The sequence below is a fragment of the Lycium barbarum genome, chromosome 4 (genome assembly GCF_019175385.1).
Source record: "Lycium barbarum isolate Lr01 chromosome 4, ASM1917538v2, whole genome shotgun sequence".
Taxonomy (NCBI): Eukaryota; Viridiplantae; Streptophyta; class Magnoliopsida; order Solanales; family Solanaceae; genus Lycium; species Lycium barbarum.
In genome coordinates this window covers 42,798,175-42,820,418 of record NC_083340.1, presented here as the reverse complement: position 1 = coordinate 42,820,418, position 22,244 = coordinate 42,798,175, and the positions used below count along the sequence as shown (strand labels likewise).

Here is a 22,244-nt window from a genome sequence, read left to right as displayed (position 1 = left end):
TTTCACGAGCAAAACAAAAATTTACGCAAGTGTTAAGAACTAGAAAAGTATGCCGGAGGAGGCAGAAGTTTACTTTACAAAAGAACAAAGTATGCTGTTAGAGGCAACTTTCATTTTCATAAGCAAAATAAAAAAGTACACAAGTGTTAAGAATTAGACAAGTCTGCCGGAGAAGGCAGAAGTTCACTTTACAAAAGAACAAATTATGCTGTTAGAGGCAAACTTTCATTTTCATAAGAAAAACATCAAGTATACAAGTGTTAAGAACTAGAAAAGTATGCCGGATGAGGCAGAAGTTTACTTTACAAAAGAACAAAGTATGCTGTTAGAGGCAACTTTCATTTTCATAAGCAAAATAAAAAAGTACACAAGTGTTAAGAATTAGACAAGTCTGCCGGAGGGGGCAGAAGTTCACGTTACAAAAGAACAAAGTATGCTGTTAGTGGCAAACTTTTATTTTCATGAGCAAAACAAAAATTTACGCAAGTGTTAAGAACTAGAAAATTATGCCGGAGGAGGCAGAAGTTCACTTTACAAAAGAATAAAGTATGCTGTTAGAGGCAACTTTCATTTTCATAAGCAAAACAAAAACATTATTAACAAAACAACACCAAAAACACATAAGATTGCATAAAAACCAAAATTATTAACAAGACAACACCAAAAAACCAGGCACACATAAATCAACTTAATTCATGAAGTTATGCCGGAACAAGCATAACTTTATGTCGGAACCGGCATAACTTCAGTTTACAAAATTACAAAGTATGCCGTGAGAGGAAAACTTTCATTTTTCATAACCAAAACAAAACATTATTCACAAAACACCAAAAACACATAAGATTGCATAAAAACCAAAATTATTAACAAGACAACACCAAAAAACCAAGCACACATAAATTAACTTAATTCATGAAGTAATGCCGGAACAAGCATAACTTTATGCCGGAACCGGCATAACTTCAGTTTCAAAAACCAAGAACTCTGCCGGACCCGACATATGTTGCCTCAGACAAACACATTCTTCACAAAAATCAGATTATTAAATAAAAACAGCAGCAACAACATAAAACAGTTGTTCACAGGCAAAACTTCAACGATTCAACAAAGAGAAAACCAAAACGCATATCAAAATCAACTAAAGCATATTACGACATTCAAAAAACCAAAATATATACATGGGGAATGAAACTAAAGTTCAAAAAATCATACAGACACTATAACAAAACACTATAATTTTAAATAAAAAAGGATCAATTTAATATAAAAAAAGATGAAGACAAGGATATCAATTCAACAAATAACAATTTAACATAAAAACAAATATTGAAACGAGCAAAAGATCCAAATTCGTACCTAAGTTTTAGAACAGATGAGACAAACACAAAACAGAGGAGGAAAGAAGAAGCAAAAAAAGAAATGAAAAGGGCAAATGACGAAATAAAAAGGATTTTAATGGGGTAAGGGTAATTTTGTCAAAAAACTTTCATTAAACAGGCGGCAAGGGCAAAATTTAAAGAAGACATAAATGAGGGGCAAAATATAAAGACCAGCCCAAAAGAAGGGCACTCCGCGCAAAAAATTGAAGTGCATTTAGGCTAGGTCAAGATGAGCTAAATAATGGGCCGTAATCCAACTTGCCCAACTTGACCCAATTCTTTACAATATTCTCAACTTTTAAACAAATCATTTTTTTTTTATAATATAGGGTCTTTTGTTTTACAAAATCAGGTGAGTTTGCTTAGATATCACCTATGTATATCCTCCATTTTAAGTTTCAAGATGGTCTCTTTTTTACTATAATGACATTGAGCTCTGTTGATCTCAATAATACTCAAGAATCAGAATAATTAAAAAGAGAAGAAGACCATTTTTCTTTTAGATTCTTCTTTACACATTTATCTAAAAATGAAGTCATTCAGTGCAACTTGATGTAGTATATATCTTGTATATACACACCAGATTCAAAAGAAAGTAGGCAAATGCAGCTAAATCTCATTGGGATTTGGATTAGCCAATGAATGGGTCAATTTGAGTTAAAGTAATGGGCTACTTTGGATAAATGGGTTAAGTTGGGCCAGCCCAAACTTAGCCCATCATAATTGTATGTCATGCCCAAACTCATGAAAACCTGGACGGGTCAATTAGGTCTGAGCCGAAATTGCCACCCCTAGATCAAACCACATAAGACATATTGTGCAAGCCAAACATCAATTGATATCACGGAGCTGTCACACCCCAAAATGAAACACCCGAGGCCAGTAAATTTGCACCAGAGAAACTAATTTAGTGCAATAACTATCCTCTTCGTCACGTATTTCAATTTGCTTAAGTAACAACAATATTAAATAATATAAAGAAAGGCAATATCATCAATTCCAGATTACCAGTTCAACATGTTTATAACTCACGAAAACATAAAGTTAAACATGCCATTTGCAAAACGATACGAATACTTACTCATAATAAAAAAAAAGTTGACACAATTCATCTATGTAGCCTCTATAACACTATGGGTAAATGAATAAAGTAACAGGGTTAGCCCGTACAATACAAAATAATGAAGTGTACCATGATCTGAGCTTGCACGCAAATCGTCCTTTTCCCGATCCCTTAAACCTGACATCATGAAAATGATGCCTGAGTAATTGGGATTGTGTCATAGCCAAATTAACCACCTCATCATAGGACGGGAATTATACATGAATTATATTAGCCTATTAATATATTATCAATTTAATATAATTTATATTATTTATGAATTTAAATTCAACAAATTTTTAAGATTACAATTTACAACTACATACTCCACTACTCTACTTCATAGGCCTCTGTTTACTGCAGTTGGGTTTATTCCGCCAATTATGGTGATATTTTCATGTAATATGTGCAAACGGTTTCTGATATGACACAGAAGATCATAGTCATTCACAGGGATGATATTTCCATGTAACAATGTTGCTTTGCTTTTCTTTTTGTCTCAAACCTCTACTAATCTTTTCCTTTTTTGTTTTTTTCCCAATTCCTTTTTGTTCGTTACTCAAATTAACCCACATTGAATGAGCTGAACCTACGTGGAGAACAGATAGCAAGTTCTTGCCTACGTGGCCACCTCAGACTTCTCAAATCTGCCACGTCTTATCCATAAACGATTAGTATGTCACCGTCTACGATTTCTATACCTCTGTGTATGTTCGTACTCAATAAAAATGACAATCGATCTCATCAACTCCAGCTATATTATGTCGACATTAAGATATGCAATTTCTCGATACCTGAATAAAGTTTTGCATGTGTTTGTCCATTTTGTCGTGTTCATTCTACATGACATCTGTCGTCTTTATCCATTGACAAGGATTATTATCAAATAAGTAATTTCATCCACTTCATATAAATGTGTTGTCAATTACCTTTCCCTTCACATAGACTGATTCATAAACAACTTTTCAGCCATATTACAAAATTTCCAGCATGGATATAGCGCTTAGAGATCTGGGTTTTGATCCTTCCATGATAGGTGCCCTTCACGACATGTTCGACATCATAGACGACACAACAGAGCAGAAACCTCAGCATCCATCTAGAGCTTACATTCGAGGCACAAAGGCCATGAGAGCAACACCGGCAGATGTAATGGAATACCCTAACGCCTACCAGTTCTTAGTGGACATGCCAGGGTTGAAACCCGACCAAGTGAAAGTCCAGTTGGAGGATGAAAACGTGTTGGTAGTGAGCGGAGAAAGGAAAAGAGAGAAAGAAAAGGAAGAGAAAGAAGGGATAAAGTATCTGAGAATGGAGAGGAGGTTTGGGAAACTGTTGAAGAAATTTGTGCTGCCGGAAAATGCTAACACAGAAGCGATATCGGCGGCGTTTCAGGACGGTGTGCTGGTGGTGACGGTGGAGAAGCGGCCGCCGCCAGAACCCAAGAAGCCAAAAGTGATTGAGGTTAAGCTGGGAGAGAGCACTACTGGCACTAGTGGTGTTCAAGCAACTGATGAAGGAGGTGCAGGTGAACAAGTCCAAGATGGAACTGGTGGAATAAAGACTGATTAATAAGTTTGTGTTATATATCTAAGTCATGCAGCCTATATAGTGTTGATACTTGCTAAGTTTGTTTTGCTGTTAAAAGTTACGGAGTATGTGAAACTTAATGTGGGTTGTACGTCCTAGAAGTTGTAAGAAAATATATGTAAAATAAAGAAGTCTAAATATGTTAATTAATGTGTACATGTATTTGTACCTATATGTATGAAGTCTAAATATGTAAATAATGTGTATATATTTGTACCTATATGTATGACAATGCTTTTTGTGAATGTCAATGGTGACTATTGTATAATTACTCCGTAATTTTGTTTTGTGCATTGATTTTTTCCAGCTTTGCGTTATTAGGTTAAGTATATATGTACTCCGTTTCACTTTCAAATGAATCCCATACAAATATATAATGGAACGGATGGAGCCATTAGGTAGCTCTTCATATAAGGAGTATATATTTTTATATATAAAAGGAGTATGGAGTATTAGGCTCTTCAGGTATACGGAGTACGTAAAATTAATTTACGGTATCAGTGTAAGCGATTTAAAATGATCTTGTAGTGCAGTATACTGTAATTGTCTTAAATTATTTTTTGTTACCTTTTTTGTTACTTGGTTGACAATGTTGTCGGCGTTTGAAGATTGAACTAAATTGGTAGCATATGCAGCGGTGAGTGGTGATATATATATATTGTATTTGTTTAGAGCTGTTGGTTACAAATGTTTCCATTTTGTGAATGGGATTATTGGGCTAGCTTTATCTCATAAAGAGAGAACAGACCCAAAAGCTTGATTCATATAGGCCAGCCCAAACTAATATTTGCTCATTCGACTCTTGATCATTCCAGAAGATGACAGAAAACTCATGTAATATCCCGCACCTTCGTGCTATTCTTCAACTTTAATTATAACATCAAACCATCTCCTAAGACAAACTAGAAATCTCTAGCAACATTCTCGAATCATGGTATCCACTGTCAACCTGTATATAAAAATGTAAACACCACAACCCCTTGTCTCCAACAAGCAAATTTTGCCATAAAAGCCTTTAATCAAACAATAGCCTTCAAATAACTCGAGCAATCACCATGGATTTTACCAACTTCGGTTTTGACTCTAGGCTTCTCTCCACTCTTCAAGACATGCTAGACTTTCCCGACGATCACGAGAAGCCAACACAGAACAATCCAACAAGAGCCTATGTTCGTGACACAAAGGCCATGGCAGCCACACCAGCAGACGTGAAAGAGTATCCCAACTCCTATGTTTTCATTGTTGACATGCCGGGCATCAAAGCAACTGAAATAAAGGTCCAACTGGAAAATGACAATGTTTTAGTGGTGAGCGGAGAGAGGAAGAGGGACAAGGAGAAGGACGAGAAAGAAGGAGTGAAGTACTTGAGAATGGAGAGAAGAGTTGGTAAGTTTATGAGGAAGTTTGTTTTGCCTGACAATGCAAATATGGATGCAATATCTGCGGTTTGTAAAGATGGAGTGCTTCAAGTTACTGTTGAGAAATTGCCAGCGCCTGAGCCTAAGAGACCAAAGACCATTCAAGTCAAGCTTGCCTGAAGGGCAAAAATATACACGTACAGTTATGTTTGGTTGACTTTGGAAAAGTTTGAAATTCTGTTTTTGTGGTGCTTATATGATGTATTTTGGATTGGTTTGTGCCGTGTGTAAGACCTTTTGGTCTATAAACCGTTAAATCATCAATATATTTCTTTGAGTTTACTGGAACTTGTGCATCTAACAGGGGCAGATGTCACTAACATGTAAAAGGAACAATTCTTTGGTAAATTCGTGGACTTTCTTTGAATTTACTGGAACTCGTGCATTTAACAGGGACAGCCGGACAGATGTCACTAACATGCAAAGGGAACAATTCTTTGGTAAATTCGTGGACTTTTTCAATGTTTTTGTTGTTTAAATTTAAGACCCAGAACAAAATTTTGCTTATACCAACTGAAGAGTTCTGTGCTCGTCGCTTTATCTTACAAAGTCAATATATATTGGTGTGACCATAAGAATGTCAAATGCTAAAGTTCGGGAATCATCATGTTCCCTTCCTATCTTTCGTTTAAGGTGTTGAAACACTAATTAAAATCATCCGGTAACATTATTGGAAGGGTGATTTAATTAAATTACATTTATCGCTTCCAAGACTTAGCAAAGGTAATACCAAAACATAATTAATTCCTTTTTTATTTTCTAATTGAGTGACAAAGAATGACCATTTTTCATTTAATAATTATTCAACACAACATATATTTGAAAAATAAAAAATTGGAATTACGTAAAAGGTGCATCTTTGTTATTGAAAGGTAAATGATCACTTTGTTAAATTTATTAATTCCATTAGGACGTAAATCTCTAATTAAGATATGCATGTATCCTGTCCGAATAATTATTTAGCGGTCCCAAGTTTAAGAGGCTCCTTTCCATTTCTTCATTTTCCAAAATTGAAATTTAAATTTGTGACACTTATCGTAATTAAATGTTTAAGATCAAGATTTACTTACTTCTCTTAACAATTTTATCTGTCTAAAACGGTAGATTTACCTAGAAGCGGACTAGTAGCCTTAAAAAACACGTGAATACAATTATAAAAGTTTGTCCAAATGACGTATTTATATTAAAGTTTTTACTAAATAATTATGAATATTTAATTCATTCATTATTATACTAATCGCGAATATGCTTGTTATACAAATATCATGACCCAACTTTTTCGAAAGACATGATAATGTAACGACCCGATTGGTCGTTATAGCGTTAATGACCCTTTTACCCCTGTTGACCTTTCCTAATGACTTGATAGTGTGTTTGGTTCGGTTCCCAATGTAATTGGAAGCATTTTAGAACTTGGGTTGGAAATTTGGCTTTAGGCCATTGGGGGTTGACTTGGTCAAATTGACCTTTGTTGGGAAATCCGAGGCCACAGATGAGTTCGTAGCGCGTTCTTATGTGTGCTTGCATGTTTGTTTGGTTTCTGTGGGGCCTTGAATGATAGTCGGATTTCGTAATGAGATTGGTCAAAATCAGAATATTCTGGTTCTGGTGTAGGTGCTGCAACGGTACCATAACCGATGCAGTGGTTACGCTATAGCGTCTGGGAGACGGCTATAGCGGACTAGGGAGTTTGGTGATTAGCCGTCGTAGGGGGTTCTTTGCCGCTATAGTGGAAAGCTGACTTTGGTGAAGGCCGCCATGGCAGGCCAGTTATGCGCCATAACGCGTACGCTGCAGCGGCTCCATGACCGTTGCAGTCGTAGTCGGGTAAAATTATTTCTCTTTTCTCAAGTTAAGAGCCTTAAACCCTATCACTTCTTCTTATCACTTTTCTAAGAACTCTTGGGGGGAATAGAGCAACATGTGGACTGATTCTTGTTAGAGGGAAAGATCTATGACCCTAGTCTTTCTCATCTGCCTTCCTAGATTACTATTCCATGCTTAGATTCATTAGAATCTAAATAGAGAATGAGTCTTATGTTAAAATTCTTGAAATGGATTTAGACTTATAAAACAGAAATTGGTAGTGAAATTGACTATAATAAGCATAGAGTTTGATGAATTCCTTGTTGTTAAGCTTATTTCTTCCATTATTTATGGTTAATTTGAGGATTGAAGAATTATGGCTCATATCAAAATTTAGGGGTTTTGCTTTAAATCCGAATTAGGCTTAATCTTGAGTTGTTTTAGCAAATGATTAGTGAGTTTGATCACCTAGAGCTTGAATTGCATGTTCCATCTTTCAATTTCCCGTTTTACCCTTGTGGGCCCATTTCCTCAATTTCCTTGTGTTAGAATTTGACCTAGCATACAATATAGCAATATAGGTGTCATTATTCATGCTTTTTAATATAGAATTCCATTATGAATAGACTTTGAGTACTTGGAAGCGTTACGGAAAGGCAAGGCCAAGGTGTGACGGTTCAACGCTCTTGTTCAGCTTTCCAGGTAGGTTACGACTTACCTTTTGGTTAGACTTCGGTTAGCGGATTATATGTGTAGTTAGTGATTGTTGGAGAAAGCATGTAATCCTTCGGGTATGAAGTTGGGATGGAAGACTTAGGTTGGTATTGTTGCGATTTGTGGCTTGTTGCCTTATTGTGTTCCATTGTGTTGTTGCTTATTATGAGTTGTTGGCTCGCCGCTACGTTATTGATGCTAGAGAGTTGATGCTTAGTTATTACTTGTGTGTCGGAAAGCATATTTATCATGAATGAGGTTGTTGGAAAGGAAATAAGGATTATGATATTGTTATTGTGAGTGAGATTTGTGTCCATGTGTGGCACTATGGATTATATATTCTTGTTGGAATTGTTATCATGCATTCACTCATTCATATATATATATATATATTGGGATCGGGTTGTGTGCTGCAACACTAACTAGGATCGAGTTGCACGTACCGCAACACTAACTGGGATCAGGTTGCACGTTCCGCAACACTGACTATTGGATCAGGCTGTGCGTTCCGCAACAATTACATGGACTTCGTGGTCCCCCATAGGTCATGACTGTCGAGGCGACGAGTTATTTCGCCCGAAGCGTGTGTGTATCATTGCATATGCATTGCATTCATCTCATATTTATTATTGGCATTGTATAGGACTTATTGATTGATTCTTGGTGATACGTGTACTTAATAGTAGTTCTTGAGATGTGGGTCAGAATTATAGCAGATTTGAGGTGATTGACTAGACTTGGTAGTTGGTACTGAATTTGGTGATTGGATTGTGTTGAGTTTTATCTGATTGTGAGCATGCCTACTTTTTCAGTCTCTTTCTATCATATATGATTTTCTAACTATTGTCAGCCTATGACGTCTACACAGTACGTGTTGTTGTACTGATTCTACCTTGCTGCATTCTTTCTGAGTGCAGAGTTTGTGACCTGATCGACTTCTATGCCCCATGACTGAGTCCCGAGGCCTTCTGACTAGTATTCTAAGGTGAGCAATGGATGGATTCGCTGTCGGGATGCCTCTTCATACCTCTTCATAGTTACTTGTCTTATTTTGATATTCTGAGACAGTATTCCATTATCATACATGTATTCATATTCAGGCTTATAGTATTATTAGTAGTGGCTTTTATACGGCCTTAGATCAGATTCCTTGGGATCATTGTATTATTTCCGCACTGATTCACTATCCTTATTATTATCTATGTTTTTAGACTTATACTCGATTACCTTAATTAATTTGTTGTGGTTGAATCAACGATTTGGAAAGGGTCAGCCTACCGAGATGGGAAATGGTAGGTGCCCACATGATTCCCCAAGTTGGGGCGTGACAAGTTGATATCAGAGCCCATTGTTACCCAATCTATGAGTACAAGAGCATGTCTAGTAAAGTCTTGCGGATTTGTACGATGAGCTCCGTACTTATCTGAGAGAAGCTATGGGACATTTAAAAAATTTCGCCTTCTATCATTCCTTCGTGCTACTTTATTCAAATTGGTATCTGGCTTTTTTCTAATTGGTATATGATCCACTTCTATTCTCTCATAGATGGTGAGGAAACGAGCTACCATCGTGAGGGACGAGGTGCCTGAGCCCGCTGCTGGTGCAGGCACTAGAGGACGAGTGCAGGCGAGAGGTCGTGACCAAACTAGAGGCTGTGGAGCTCCCCCGGCTAGGGGTAGGGCCCCTGTGACTGGATAGAGGCAAGCACGTTCAGCTTCTCCAGAGCATCAGCCCGAGATAGCCCAGGCAGCCGGGGAGGTGAGGGGCCAGATCTGACTCACCCCATGCTATGTCTGATCAGGCATTCTAGGATGTCATGGCCCGTGTGCTTCTTCATCTTAACGGCCAGCATACCGTAGGGGGTGCTACTACTCCAGGTGATTCCTAGACTCGAGTGGGGGTACAGACTCCCGAGCAAGGCCAGTCTATGGGATGCATCCTGCTGCCGCAATGATCCCAGGTTTAGGTGGTCTACCAGTTCCTGAGGGTGCTCCCAAACCCATAGCAGTTCAGCCTTTGACCGTTGAGGATCAGAAGCTTGTTGGGAGGTTCTTGAATATAGAGCCACCCAAGTTCTTTGGCATGCGTAGTGAGGATCCTTATGAGTTCATTATGGAGATGCATGAGAGGCTTTATAAGATGCGCATTGTGGAGTCTCATGGGGTTGACTATGTATCATTTCAGTTTCGCGGCGACGCGAAAACTTTGTGGGGGACTTTTATTGAGAGTAGACCCATGGGTGCATCTCCACTTACTTGGACCCAGTTCCATCAGGCTTTCTTGGAGAAGTATGTGCCGCGTACTTTGAGGAACGAGCGTAGAGATGAGTGCTTTCATTTGCGACAGCGAGGTATGACCGTGTCAGAGTATGAGGCCAAATTTCTGTTTTTTCTCTAGGTATGCTACTCAGTTGATCCCCGCGGAGGAGGACAGGATTCGTAGGTTTGTGGGTGAACTTGTGTATTCACTCCATGTTGCTTGCCTCTAGTTAGTGGCCTTGGGATCTTTATTACAGGAGGTTATTGATCATGCTGTGAGTGTCGAGTCTGCCAAGACTAGATCTTTAGGAGAGTCTAGTGAGAATAGGTAGGGTCATCTTGGTGGTTAAAGTGGTTCTAGCTAGAAAGGCGGGGGACAGTCATCCAGGTCTTATCATTCAGCCCCCAGCCACCCTGTTCAGTCAGTATTACAAGCTTTGTCACGTGGTCCTTCTAGACCCAGTGATTATGGAGCTGGATAGTCCCATGGTGGTTCTTACTGTTATAGCCCGTATTTTGTACGTTCGGATAATTCGAGATAATTGCCAGAGGTTAAGGGCAAGACTATTTTCCAAAATTATTTTAATGAACAAGTTATTTATTAGTATGGAAATGTTGAGAAAGGCTAGGGGCAAAAAGGGAAATTCAAAAAAAATATATGGTCATGAAGCCACAAGTGGCCGTGTGGCATGTGTCATCTTGTATTAGTAGGAAATATATATATATATATATATATATATATATATATATATATATATATATATATATATATATATATATATATATATATATATATATATACATGGACAAGTGATGACAAATTAAGATTAATTCATCCTTTTTAATTTAAGAAAAATTAAAGAAGCTTGGAGAAGGGGGGCATGTGTCCACCTATTATTTGTAGGAGCCATATATATATATATATATATATATATATATATATATATATATATATATATATATATATATATATGAGGGTGATGACCAAGCAAGACTTATAGTCATCTTTTCCAATTCTAGAAATTTGAAGAAAGAAAGAGAAAACAAGAGGAGCCATGTTCGGCCATGCTTGGCCGAGCAAGAACCTAGAGGAATTAATCAAGAAAAATCATTTTCTTCTAGTATTCCAACTAATTTGAAGGCTCTAATTAACGTGGGGGTGGTTGTTGAAGCAAGCAAACCATTTATTTGTGCAATTTCAACCCTAGCCGAGCAAAGAGGATGGATGGAGGAAGGTAAGGTTCAATCTTCTTTTATATATGTTATGGATGATTTGCATATGTTGTAGAGTGAAGAAATGAATGAAATTCATGAAAGGAGGTGTGTGTGAGTTGTGGCCGAACATAGAGAGTATGTTGATAAGATGTGATGAAGTGATTTTATTTAGTATTTTGATTGTTGTGGTTGTGGTTGTGAATTCCATAATGAAAATGAAGGTTGGATGAATTGAAATGAAGTTGTAATCGTTGAGAAATTATTGGAGGAATTAATGTGATTCTAATATAGTTTCTTGTGATTATAAGAATAATGTTGTTAGTGTGTGAATTATTGGTATAGTTCATGAATTGAAGGAAGGAAATGTGTTGTCATTGTTCCTGTTGAATTTGGAAGGTTTCGGGTGAAGTAATATGTTGATTGGGTTGTTTGGAATATTATGTGAATTGTTTGAGGTATTCTTGAACCATGTTAGAATGATTTCGGATTAATACTTGAATGTGGGATCATTGGTGTTAGCTTGAATATATGTGATTGAATTGAATATAAATAAAATGTCGTTGAATTGTGTGACAAGAGTTGTTAATGTTAGAATATATTTTGGATTGATTGTTGAAGTTGTTGGTATGGTCGTTGGTATTGTTGTTGATAATTTGGCCGAGTTGAATTCTCGGATTGTTGTTGATAAATTGGCCGAGTTAGATTCTCGGGGATGGTGTATTTACAGGGGAAATGCTGCCGAAATTTCGGCAGATTATAAATGAATTCATTTGAAGGATCAAGACAAGTATATGATGATGAGTCTAATGATTATGTCAATCTTCTTGAATGTAGACTAGCGATAGCGAGCTTGGACAATTAAGCGTAGCTAATAGGACGTGGGACAGGTATGTAGGGCTTACCCTTTCTTTCTTTCTTTTGGCATGATCCTTATGAAACGAGCAGATGACGTACATGTATGATTTCAAAGAAATTCCTATTCTTAGAGCCACTAGGATGGCTAATATTCTTGACTTCCATAAGCTGTTTCATATGGTTTTGATACGTATCTATGATGTCCGAAGTTCTGTTTGATATGTTTCCGAATGGCATTCGAGAGATAAATTGATATGACTAATATCTTGATTTTCAAATGATAGCACGTTTGATTATTCCATTGAGTCTTTGATATACGTTGATACGTACATATGGTTCCAAAGCTCTATTTGGTTTGATCCATAACGATATTCGAAAGGTACCTAACATGATTGTTGCTTTGATTTTCCAAAAATGGCTTCTGAAACGTTCGTAAAAAGTTCTGTACTTAAAACGCCCATATCTTTCTTATACTAAATCGGATTGATCTGAAACTTGTTTCTGAGCCTTCAGATGTCGGTAAGTATACTTGTCTATCGAGTCTTGATTTATGTGCATATGGTTTCGCACTACTCTGCTCGTGCAAGCCTCAGTATGTTCTTCACTGCGTTCCTGCCCAGGTTCTGTTATCGTGCGTCTTCCTCTGCATTGTTCACCGCGTCCCTCTCCCTTGCGGGCCGGGTTCTGTTATATGTGCATCTGTATATGATGACATGATGATATGGGGATGGCGGCCAGGATGGCATGTGATGATTCTGTTCACCGCGTCTGGTTAATGTACTTACTCTTTGTACCGTTGTTCCGATTATGGTTCTGTTTTCTGTATTCCATGCCTTACATACTCAGTACATATTCCGTACTGACCCCCTTTCTTCGGGGGCTGCGTTTCATGCCACGCAGGTACACCCAGATGAATAGAAGACTTGCTAGAAGGTGTTCCAGCGGAAATGGCAAGCTCCATCTGCTCCTGGAGTGTTGCCGAGTCAGAGTATATGTGATATGATTTCTAACTGATGTTAGAGACTTTGCAGACAGAGTCGTGGGTATAGAATGTCGGTATTGTAAGCGGCTCCATCAGCTGATGTGTCATTCTGTGTTATGTGATAAGTCCCACATGATTACAGATTTTGTTTGAATTGAGAACACGAAAAAGAATATTTCTGAAGGCTCTCATTATGTATTTCATTTTATTTGATTTAAGAGTTCAAAGAGACTATGTGTGTAATAAGAGTCAGCGGGTTCGCTCGGCTCCGAATATGGGGTCGGGTGCCCATCACACCCTGGTAAGATTAGGGTGTGACAAAGTGGTATCAGAGCAGTTTGTCCTAGGGGTTGTCTGCAAAGTCGTGTCTAGTAGAGTCCTGTTTATGGTGTGAAGCCGGCCACATTTATAAACAGGAGGCTGCGGGGCATCTACGGATTGTTGACCTTCTTTCTGTCTTAGATCGTGCGATAGAGCCAAGTCATAGGAAAATAAAATTCCTTATATAAGCCTTACATACGACGGAAGGAGGTAAGTGATGATATGGAAAGTTATAGGAGTAAGCCTTGATACATTTGTTCTGTTACCTGAAACTGGAAGCTCTGGATGGCTGAGATGTGTCGTATATATATGTATGCCCTGTGAGGTATTGTCGATATTTGTTGCGTACAGATTTGGAATAGTAAGGATTGCAAAGGAGATTCAGCCAGAATTGTTCAAAAATCAGGTCATTTAGTTAAGTACGCCTAACGGAAGGAAGTGTGGAAGGGAAATATCGTAAGTAGACAATAAGTGGGATGCGTTGTCTTAGAGGATTTACAGACTTGGCATGGCATGAAGGATTAAGATGGATAATATTCGAGGTTTAGTATGAGCAAGGCCTGTTAGAAGATTCAGGGAAAGTCGACGATCAGTTTTGCTGTAGATTATCACATAAGAATGGTGAGTAGGAATCCAGACAGACTAATACCCGAAGTATTCATAAGTAACGGCGACGAAGGTATATTCGCTACCATCGGGAATCTGGGAATCTAGGACGAAAGGTAGCTATACACGAAGGTGAAAGGTGAATATTAAGGATTGAAAAGGGTAAAATAGTAATTGTAAAGGGAAGGACGTGTTATGAAAATGTCTCGGAATCTGTAAGACTTCGACTTGCTCCAGATCATGTAATAAAGGTCATGCGAGGAAGTGGACGCGATTATATCAGCATTAAGGCACCGGATTCCATCGAAGTTTCGAGGTTAAGCGTGATGGGGTGAGAGAAATTTTAGGATGGGTGACCCCCTGGGAAGTGAACTAAAAGTCCTATAAATTGAGACATAAGAGGCAAATAAGGAGCTAGAGTAGCCTAAGGAAAACTAGAGTATACGGGATGGCTGGAGACCATAAGAGGTCGTGTAGGACGAGGCAGATTGGACTGGTGAAGAGACAGAGAGTGCATCACAGCTTTGGAATTAGGATAGACTTGAATAGCGTTTGGAAGTACTTTGTGGGCTAGTTGATAGTAATTATATATATATATATATATATATATATATATATATATATATATATATATATATATATATATGAATGCGTACGATATCCCACGTGTGAATGTATTGGGGGGCATGTGATGTGTGTCCCAGCGACCGGTGCTGCGGTATGGAAGGCCTCAATCGAGCAAAGGGTACCGAAGTTCAAGTAACAAGAAAAGATATGGTACAAGTATTATAAGGTAAGCTGATGTTATTTTCACTACGGGTTAAGATTGGAAAGTTCTAATACAGCGATATTTGGAAAAGGAAGAGAGTGAGTAAATGGAAGGCAGGGAGATCAAATGTCGGAAAAAGGCGAAAGGTAAGAAACCTTGGTGAGTGAAACCCCTGAGAGAGAAACTACCGGCAAAGCACAAGATGACTTGGGTAAAATTTCAAAGGTAAGCACGTGAAAAGGATAAAGTATGGTAATATGGAACAAAAGAGGAATGTGTGAGGTTTGAGAACCAACTTCATTAAGTGGGGCTAAAGGAATAGTGACCATGACAAGGAAAGTGAGGTAAGAGAAAGAATGTTTAGGCTTTGCGACGATGTTAAGAGGTTCCCAGCCTGTGAGAGGTATATAAAGAGATAAGCGTAGGATAAGATTAATACGGATGCCTCAGACATGGAAGAGCTTTCCAAAAGGATGACTCAAGAATAGAACGGATTTGCGCGTTTAAAGTAAAAATTTCACGAACTTCAGAGCCGATGCCACAAACAACAAGAAAGCAAAAGTGCTCGAGGAAGAAGAAAACCCAAGAAGGGTTAAGGATGATAAGTCGACACTACTGATTGGGAAGTTAGTGGTATGGAATAAGAATCCATGTGAGGTCTGAGAGATTTTATTTTATAGGAAATGGAATGAAATGCAAGGAACGTACATAGGAGACCGCTCGGTCATAACATCATAAATATGGTTAAAGGTTCGAGGAGCGAGGATAGAGAGGGTGTAAACTGTAAGGATTCTGTGCTAAGAGAAAAAGTAGCGGAACGCTCGAAAAAAATATGGACGCACAGCTGCAATGCGAACGCGTAGCTAAGAAAACTTACGAGTAAGTGAGCCAAATGTGCGAAAGGATTAATAGTGGATAGGAAGATATGGGAATATTGACAAGAATGATGATATAGGCGCAAGATGATGATATGTTATGGTGGCCATATTGGATCGTCAGATGAAAAGGTTACGTACCAAAACATGACTTCTATTAAGACATAAAGATTTTTGGATAAATATTTAGAATGACAGATTAAAAGGATAGTGACAAAGACATAAAGAAACAGGGGGCGAAGAAAAGAGAACACTAAAGGCCGATGGATATTTATAGCATGGTAAGCGAGACTGCAATACTGTAGATAAAATGAGAGCAAGGAACAGCCTGTGGTCATGTTGAATAGTCAAATGAAGATTGCATACCAAAGACATGGCTTCTGTTAAAGTGTGGTAACAGAACAATAACAGAGAAGAGATGATCTGGGGAGTACAAGGATAATGAGTTGGCACAGCGGCATGACACGGAATGAGAACTCATGTAAAGACCGAAGAGTTCGATCATAAAGGAAATGGGATGAAAGATAAAGAATGAGTATGAAGAAAAGGATAACTATAAGAGGGACACCCCCCCCCCCCCCCCCCGAAGTGTTATAAGACCCCATAAGATTAGTTGAACATTCGAGGACGAATGTTCTAAAGGGGGGGAGGATGTTATAGCCCGTATTTTTTACGTTCGGATAATTCGAGATAATTGCCAGAGGTTAAGGGCAAGACTATTTTCCAAAATTATTTTAATGAAAAAGTTGTTTATTAGTATGTAAATGTTGAGAAAGGCTAGGGGCAAAAAGGGAAATTCAAAAAAAATATATGGTCATGAAGCCACAAGTGGCCATGTGGCATGTGTCATCTTGTATTAGTAGGAAATATATATATATATATATATATACATGGACAAGTGATGACAAATTAAGATTAATTCATCCTTTTTAATTTAAGAAAAATTAAAGAAGCTTGGAGAAGGGGGGCATGTGTCCACCTATTATTTGTAGGAGCCATATATGTATATGAGGGTGATGACCAATCAAGACTTATAGTCATCTTTTCCAATTCTAGAAATTTGAAGAAAGAAAGAGAAAACAAGAGGAGCCATGTTCGGCCATGCTTGGCCGAGCAAGAACCTAGAGGAATTAATCAAGAAAAATCATTTTCTTCTAGTATTCCAACTAATTTGAAGGCCCTAATTAACGTGGGGTGGTTGTTGAAGCAATCAAACCATTTATTTGTGCAATTTCAACCCTAGCCGAGCAAAGAGGATGGATGGAGGAAGGTAAGGTTCAATCTTCTTTTATATATGTTATGGATGATTTGCATATGTTGTAGAGTGAAGAAATGAATGAAATTCATGAAAGGAGGTGTGTGTGAGTTGTGGCCGAACATAGAGAGTATGTTGATAAGATGTGATGAAGTGATTTTATTTAGTATTTTGATTGTTGTGGTTGTGGTTGTGAATTCCATAATGAAAATGAAGGTCGGATGAATTGAAATAAAGTTGTAATCGTTGAGAAATTATTGGAGGAATTAATGTGATTCTAATATGGTTTCTTGTGATTATAAGAATAATGTTGTTAGTGTGTGAATTATTGGTATAGTTCATGAATTGAAGGAAGGAAATGTGTTGTCATTGTTCCTGTTGAATTTGGAAGGTTTCGGGTGAAGTAATATGTTGATTGGGTTGTTTGGAATATTATGTGAATCGTTTGAGGTATTCTTGAATCATGTTAGAATGATTTCGGATTAATACTTGAATGTGGGATCATTGGTGTTAGCTTGAATATATGTGATTGAATTTAATATAAATGAAATGTCGTTGAATTGTGTGACAAGAGTTGTTAATGTTAGAATATATTTTGGATTGATTGTTGAAGTTGTTGGTATGGTCGTTGGTATTGTTGTTGATAATTTGGCCGAGTTGAATTCTCGGATTGTTGTTGATAAATTGGCCGAGTTAGATTCTCGGGGATGGTGTATTTACAGGGGAAATGCTGCCGAAATTTCGGCAGATTATAAATGAATTCATTTGAAGGATCAAGACAAGTATATGATGATGAGTCTAATGATTATGTCAATCTTCTTGAATGTAGACTAGCGATAGCGAGCTTGGACAATTAAGCGTAGCTAATAGGACGTGGGACAGGTATGTAGGGCTTACCCTTTCTTTCTTTCTTTTGGCATGATCCTTATGAAACGAGCAGATGACGTACATGTATGATTTCAAAGAAATTCCTATTCTTAGAGCCACTAGGATGGCTAATATTCTTGACTTCCATAAGCTGTTTCATATGGTTTTGATACGTATCTATGATGTCCGAAGTTCTGTTTGATATGTTTCCGAATGGCATTCGAGAGATAAATTGATATGACTAATATCTTGATTTTCAAATGATAGCACGTTTGATTATTCCATTGAGTCTTTGATATACGTTGATACATACATATGGTTCCAAAGCTCTATTTGGTTTGATCCAATACGATATTCGAAAGGTACCTAACATGATTGTTGCTTTGATTTTTCAAAAAAGGCTTCTGAAACGTTCGTAGAAAGTTCTGTACTTAAAACGCCCATAACTTTCTTATACTAAATCGGATTGATCTGAAATTTGTTTCTGAGCCTTCAGATTTCGGTAAGTATATTTGTCTATCGAGTCTTGATTTATGTGCATATGGTTTCGCACTACTCTGCTCGTGCAAGCCTCAGTATGTTCTTCACTGCGTCCCAGCCCAGGTTCTGTTATCGTGCGTCTTCCTCTGCATTGTTCACCGCGTCCCTCTCCCTTGCGGGCCGGGTTCTGTTATATGTGCATCTGTATATGATGACATGATGATATGGGGATGGCGGCCAGGATGGCATGTGATGATTCTGTTCACCGTGTCCCGCAATAGAGGGCCGGGATCTGTTATATGCATATATGATATATGATTTTGACATGCATTGATGATTCTGTTCACCGTGTCCCTCACTAAAGGGCCGGGATCTGTTATATGCATATATGATATATGATGTCAGCATGCATGATGACTCCATCCACCGCGTCCCTCACTAGAGGGCCGGGATCTGTTATATGTATATGCATATGATGACATATGATGTCGGCACACATGATCTGTGTTTGGAAAGTAAGTATTTTGGTACTCTGGATGATTTACCCATTTTCTGTACTTCTTCTGACATATGACGTCGGTATGCAAGATTTGCGTTCAGAAAATAAGCACCTTGGTATTCTGGTTAATGTACTTACTCTTTGTACCGTTGTTCCGATTATGGTTTTGTTTTCTGTATTCCATGCCTTACATACTCATTACATATTCCGTACTGACCCCCTTTCTTCGGGGGCTGCGTTTCATGCCACGCAGGTACACCCAGATGAATAGAAGACTTGCTAGAAGGTGTTCCAGCGGAAATGGCAAGCTCCATCTGCTCCTGGAGTGTTGCCGAGTCAGAGTATATGTGCTATGATTTCTAACTGATGTTAGAGACTCCGCAGACAGAGTTGTGGGTATAGAATGTCGGTATTGTAAGCAGCTCCATCAGCCGATGTGTCATTTTGTGTTATGTGATAAGTCCCACATGATTACAGATTTTGTTTGAATTGAGAACACGAAAAAGAATATTTCTGAAGGCTCTCATTATGTATTTCATTTTATTTGATTTAAGAGTTCAAAGAGACTATGTGTGTAATAAGAGTCAGCGGGTTCGCTCGGCTCCGAATATGGGGTCTGGTGCCCATCACACCCTGGTAAGATTAGGGTGTGACACTTACTCTCGTCCAGCTAACCGTGGTGGTCCCTCTAGTTTGTCAGCTTCAGTGCATCGGCCTCCAGCCCCAGAGCTTGCTATACTTGTGGTCATTTCAGCCACTTTATGAGAGATTTTCCCAGAGCCAGGCAGAGTGTATTCCAGCAGGGTTCCCGATTCCAGATTCCAAGGGATCCGCCACCATCTTGTGGTCGGGGTGGTTCGTCAGCCAGAAACGGTGCTCAGTCAGGCCGCAGTGGGTCTCATAAGTCCCGGGGTGGATACCAGTCTGGTAGAATCGGTTCTCAGGCCTCCAGAGGAGGGGCACAGTCGGGCCAGAGTGGCCGAAGTGGTTTTCTTTGCTATTCCTTTCTGAGTAGACCCAAGGCATAGGTCTCCGATTCTGTGATCTTAGGTACTGTTTCTGTTCGTCATCGACCTACTTTTATCTTATTTGATCCGGGGTCTACTTTCTCCTATGTATCTTCCTATCATTCTATTGGTTAGGATTTGACTAGTGACCGTCTTGATGTGCCTATTCATGTATCTACTCCGGTTGGAGACTCAGTTGTTTTTGATCAAGTCTTTCGATCTTAAGTAGATTTGATGATATTGGATATGGCAGACTTTGATATTATTTTGGGTATCACTTGGCTATTACCATATCATACGATTTTGGACTGTCACGTTAAGACAATCACATTAGCTATGTCTAGGATTCCTAGATTGGAGTGGGGAGGTACTCCGAGCCCCATCTCCGTGCGAAGAAGTTAGTTAGAAAGGGATGTTTGGCTTACTTAGCCCATGTTCATGATACTAGCATTGATTCTTCGCCCCTTGAGTCTGTGCACATTGTATGTGAGTTCGTGGAGGTCTTTCCTTCTGATTTGCTAGGTATGCCACCCGACCGCGACATTGATTTCTATATTGATTTGGATTCAGGCACGCACCCCATTTCTATTCCTGTTTGTAGGATGGCACCCACCGAGTTGAGGGAGCTTAAAGAGCAGTTACAGGATCTTTCAAGTAAGGGGTTTATTAGACCGAGTGTCTCCCCTTGGCGTGCTCCTGTTTTATTTGTGAAGAAGAAGGATGGTTCGATGAGGATGTGCATAGATTACCGTCAGTTGAACAAGATCACCATTTGTAATAAGTATCTCATTTCTCGCATTGATGACATGTTCGACCAGCTTCAGGGTGCTTCGGTATTTTCAAAGATCGATTTAAGGTCAGACTACCATCAGCTGAAGATTCAGGCCGAGGATGTTCTGAAGATGGCCTTTAGGACTCGTAATGGTCATTACGAGTTCCTTGTGATGTCATTTGGGCTTACGAATGCCCCAACTACTTTTATAACTTTGATGAATGACATTTTCAAGCCATATCTTGATTCTTTTGTCATTGTGTTCATCGATGATATCTTGGTGTATTCGAAGAGTAAGGAGGAGCATGAGCATCATTTGAGGATTGTCCTTGGGTTATTGAAGGAGAATGAGCTTTATGCCAAGTATTCGAAGTGTGAGTTCTGGCTTGAGTCTGTGGTATTCTTGGCCCACGTTGTGCCTAAGGAGGGGATCATGGTTGATCTAAAGAAGATTGAGGTTGTTAGATATTGGGCAAGGCCCATTATTGTGACTGAGATTCGTAGCTTCGTGGGTTAGCCAGCTATTACCGTCAATTTATGAAGGGCTTCGCTTTTATTGCTTCTTTATTGACTAGATTGACTTAGAAGGAGGTTCTCTTTTAGTGGTCTGATGCTTGCGAAGAGAGCTTCAACAGCTCAAGACTCTTCTGACTTTAGCCCTAGTTCTGGCATTAACCGTGGAGGGTAAGGATTTCTCGGTATATTGTGATACATCCCATGTTGATTTGGGTATCGTGTTGATGCAGGAGGGTAGAGTCATTGCCTATGCTTCCCGTCAGTTGAAGATCCACGAGAAGAACTACCCTACCTGATTTGGAGTTGCTAGTTGTGGTCTTCGCTTTGAATATATGGAGGCATTACTTGTACGACATCCATTGTGAGGTTTTCACCGAACACCGTAGCCTTCAGCACGTGTTTACCCAGAGAGACCAGGCAGCGCCGATGGATGGAGGTCCTGAAGAAATATGACATCTCTATTCTTTATCATCCAGGAAAGGCCAATGTTGTTGTTGATGCCTTGAGTCGCAAGGCAGTGAGTATAGGTAGCTTAGCCCGATTGGTTGCTTTTGAGCGTCCGTAAGCCATGGAGGTTCAGACTCTGGCTAACAGTTTGGTGCGCCTTGACATCTCAGTTCCGGGCAGAGTCTTACCTTGTGTTGAGGCAAGGTCGTCCCTCTTAGAACAGATTAGGACCCAACAGTTTGAGGATGCCCAGTTGTGTAAGATTCATGATAAAGTTCTGAGAGGTGAGGCCAAGGAGGCCATTCTTGATCGTGAGGGGATTCTGAGTGTTGACACCTAATTTTTGACCTCCCGAAATCTATTTTAAGTGCTTGGAGTCCTTGGACAATAAATAAAATCAGTTGTGCACCCAAAAAGGGTCTAGGTAATTTTTATGAAATTATTTGGGATAATATTTCACCCTCTTAAGTTGATAAAGAAACCTCTAGGGTATTTTTAAATTTTTGTGGAA

General features: G+C 38.9%; 2 protein-coding genes across 2 annotated transcripts; both read left to right on the top strand.

Annotated features, from left to right (window-relative positions):
* The first annotated feature begins 3,283 nt into the window (after positions 1-3,283).
* LOC132635957 (17.1 kDa class II heat shock protein-like) lies at positions 3,284-4,362 on the top strand. The gene has a single exon (XM_060352576.1). It carries the CDS (start codon positions 3,472-3,474, stop codon positions 4,051-4,053), a length of 582 nt encoding a protein of 193 aa, XP_060208559.1. The 5' UTR covers positions 3,284-3,471; the 3' UTR covers positions 4,054-4,362.
* Positions 4,363-4,896: 534 nt separating this feature from the next.
* LOC132635958 (18.8 kDa class II heat shock protein-like) lies at positions 4,897-5,777 on the top strand. The gene has a single exon (XM_060352578.1). The coding sequence runs from the start codon at positions 5,127-5,129 to the stop codon at positions 5,607-5,609; it is 483 nt and encodes a 160-aa protein (XP_060208561.1). The 5' UTR covers positions 4,897-5,126; the 3' UTR covers positions 5,610-5,777.
* Positions 5,778-22,244: the final 16,467 nt, after the last annotated feature.

Coding starts and splice junctions, on each gene's coding strand:
- LOC132635957 (XM_060352576.1), top strand. CDS start 3,472: ATGGATATAGCGCTTAGAGATCTGGGTTTTGATCCTTCCATGATAGGT.
- LOC132635958 (XM_060352578.1), top strand. CDS start 5,127: ATGGATTTTACCAACTTCGGTTTTGACTCTAGGCTTCTCTCCACTCTT.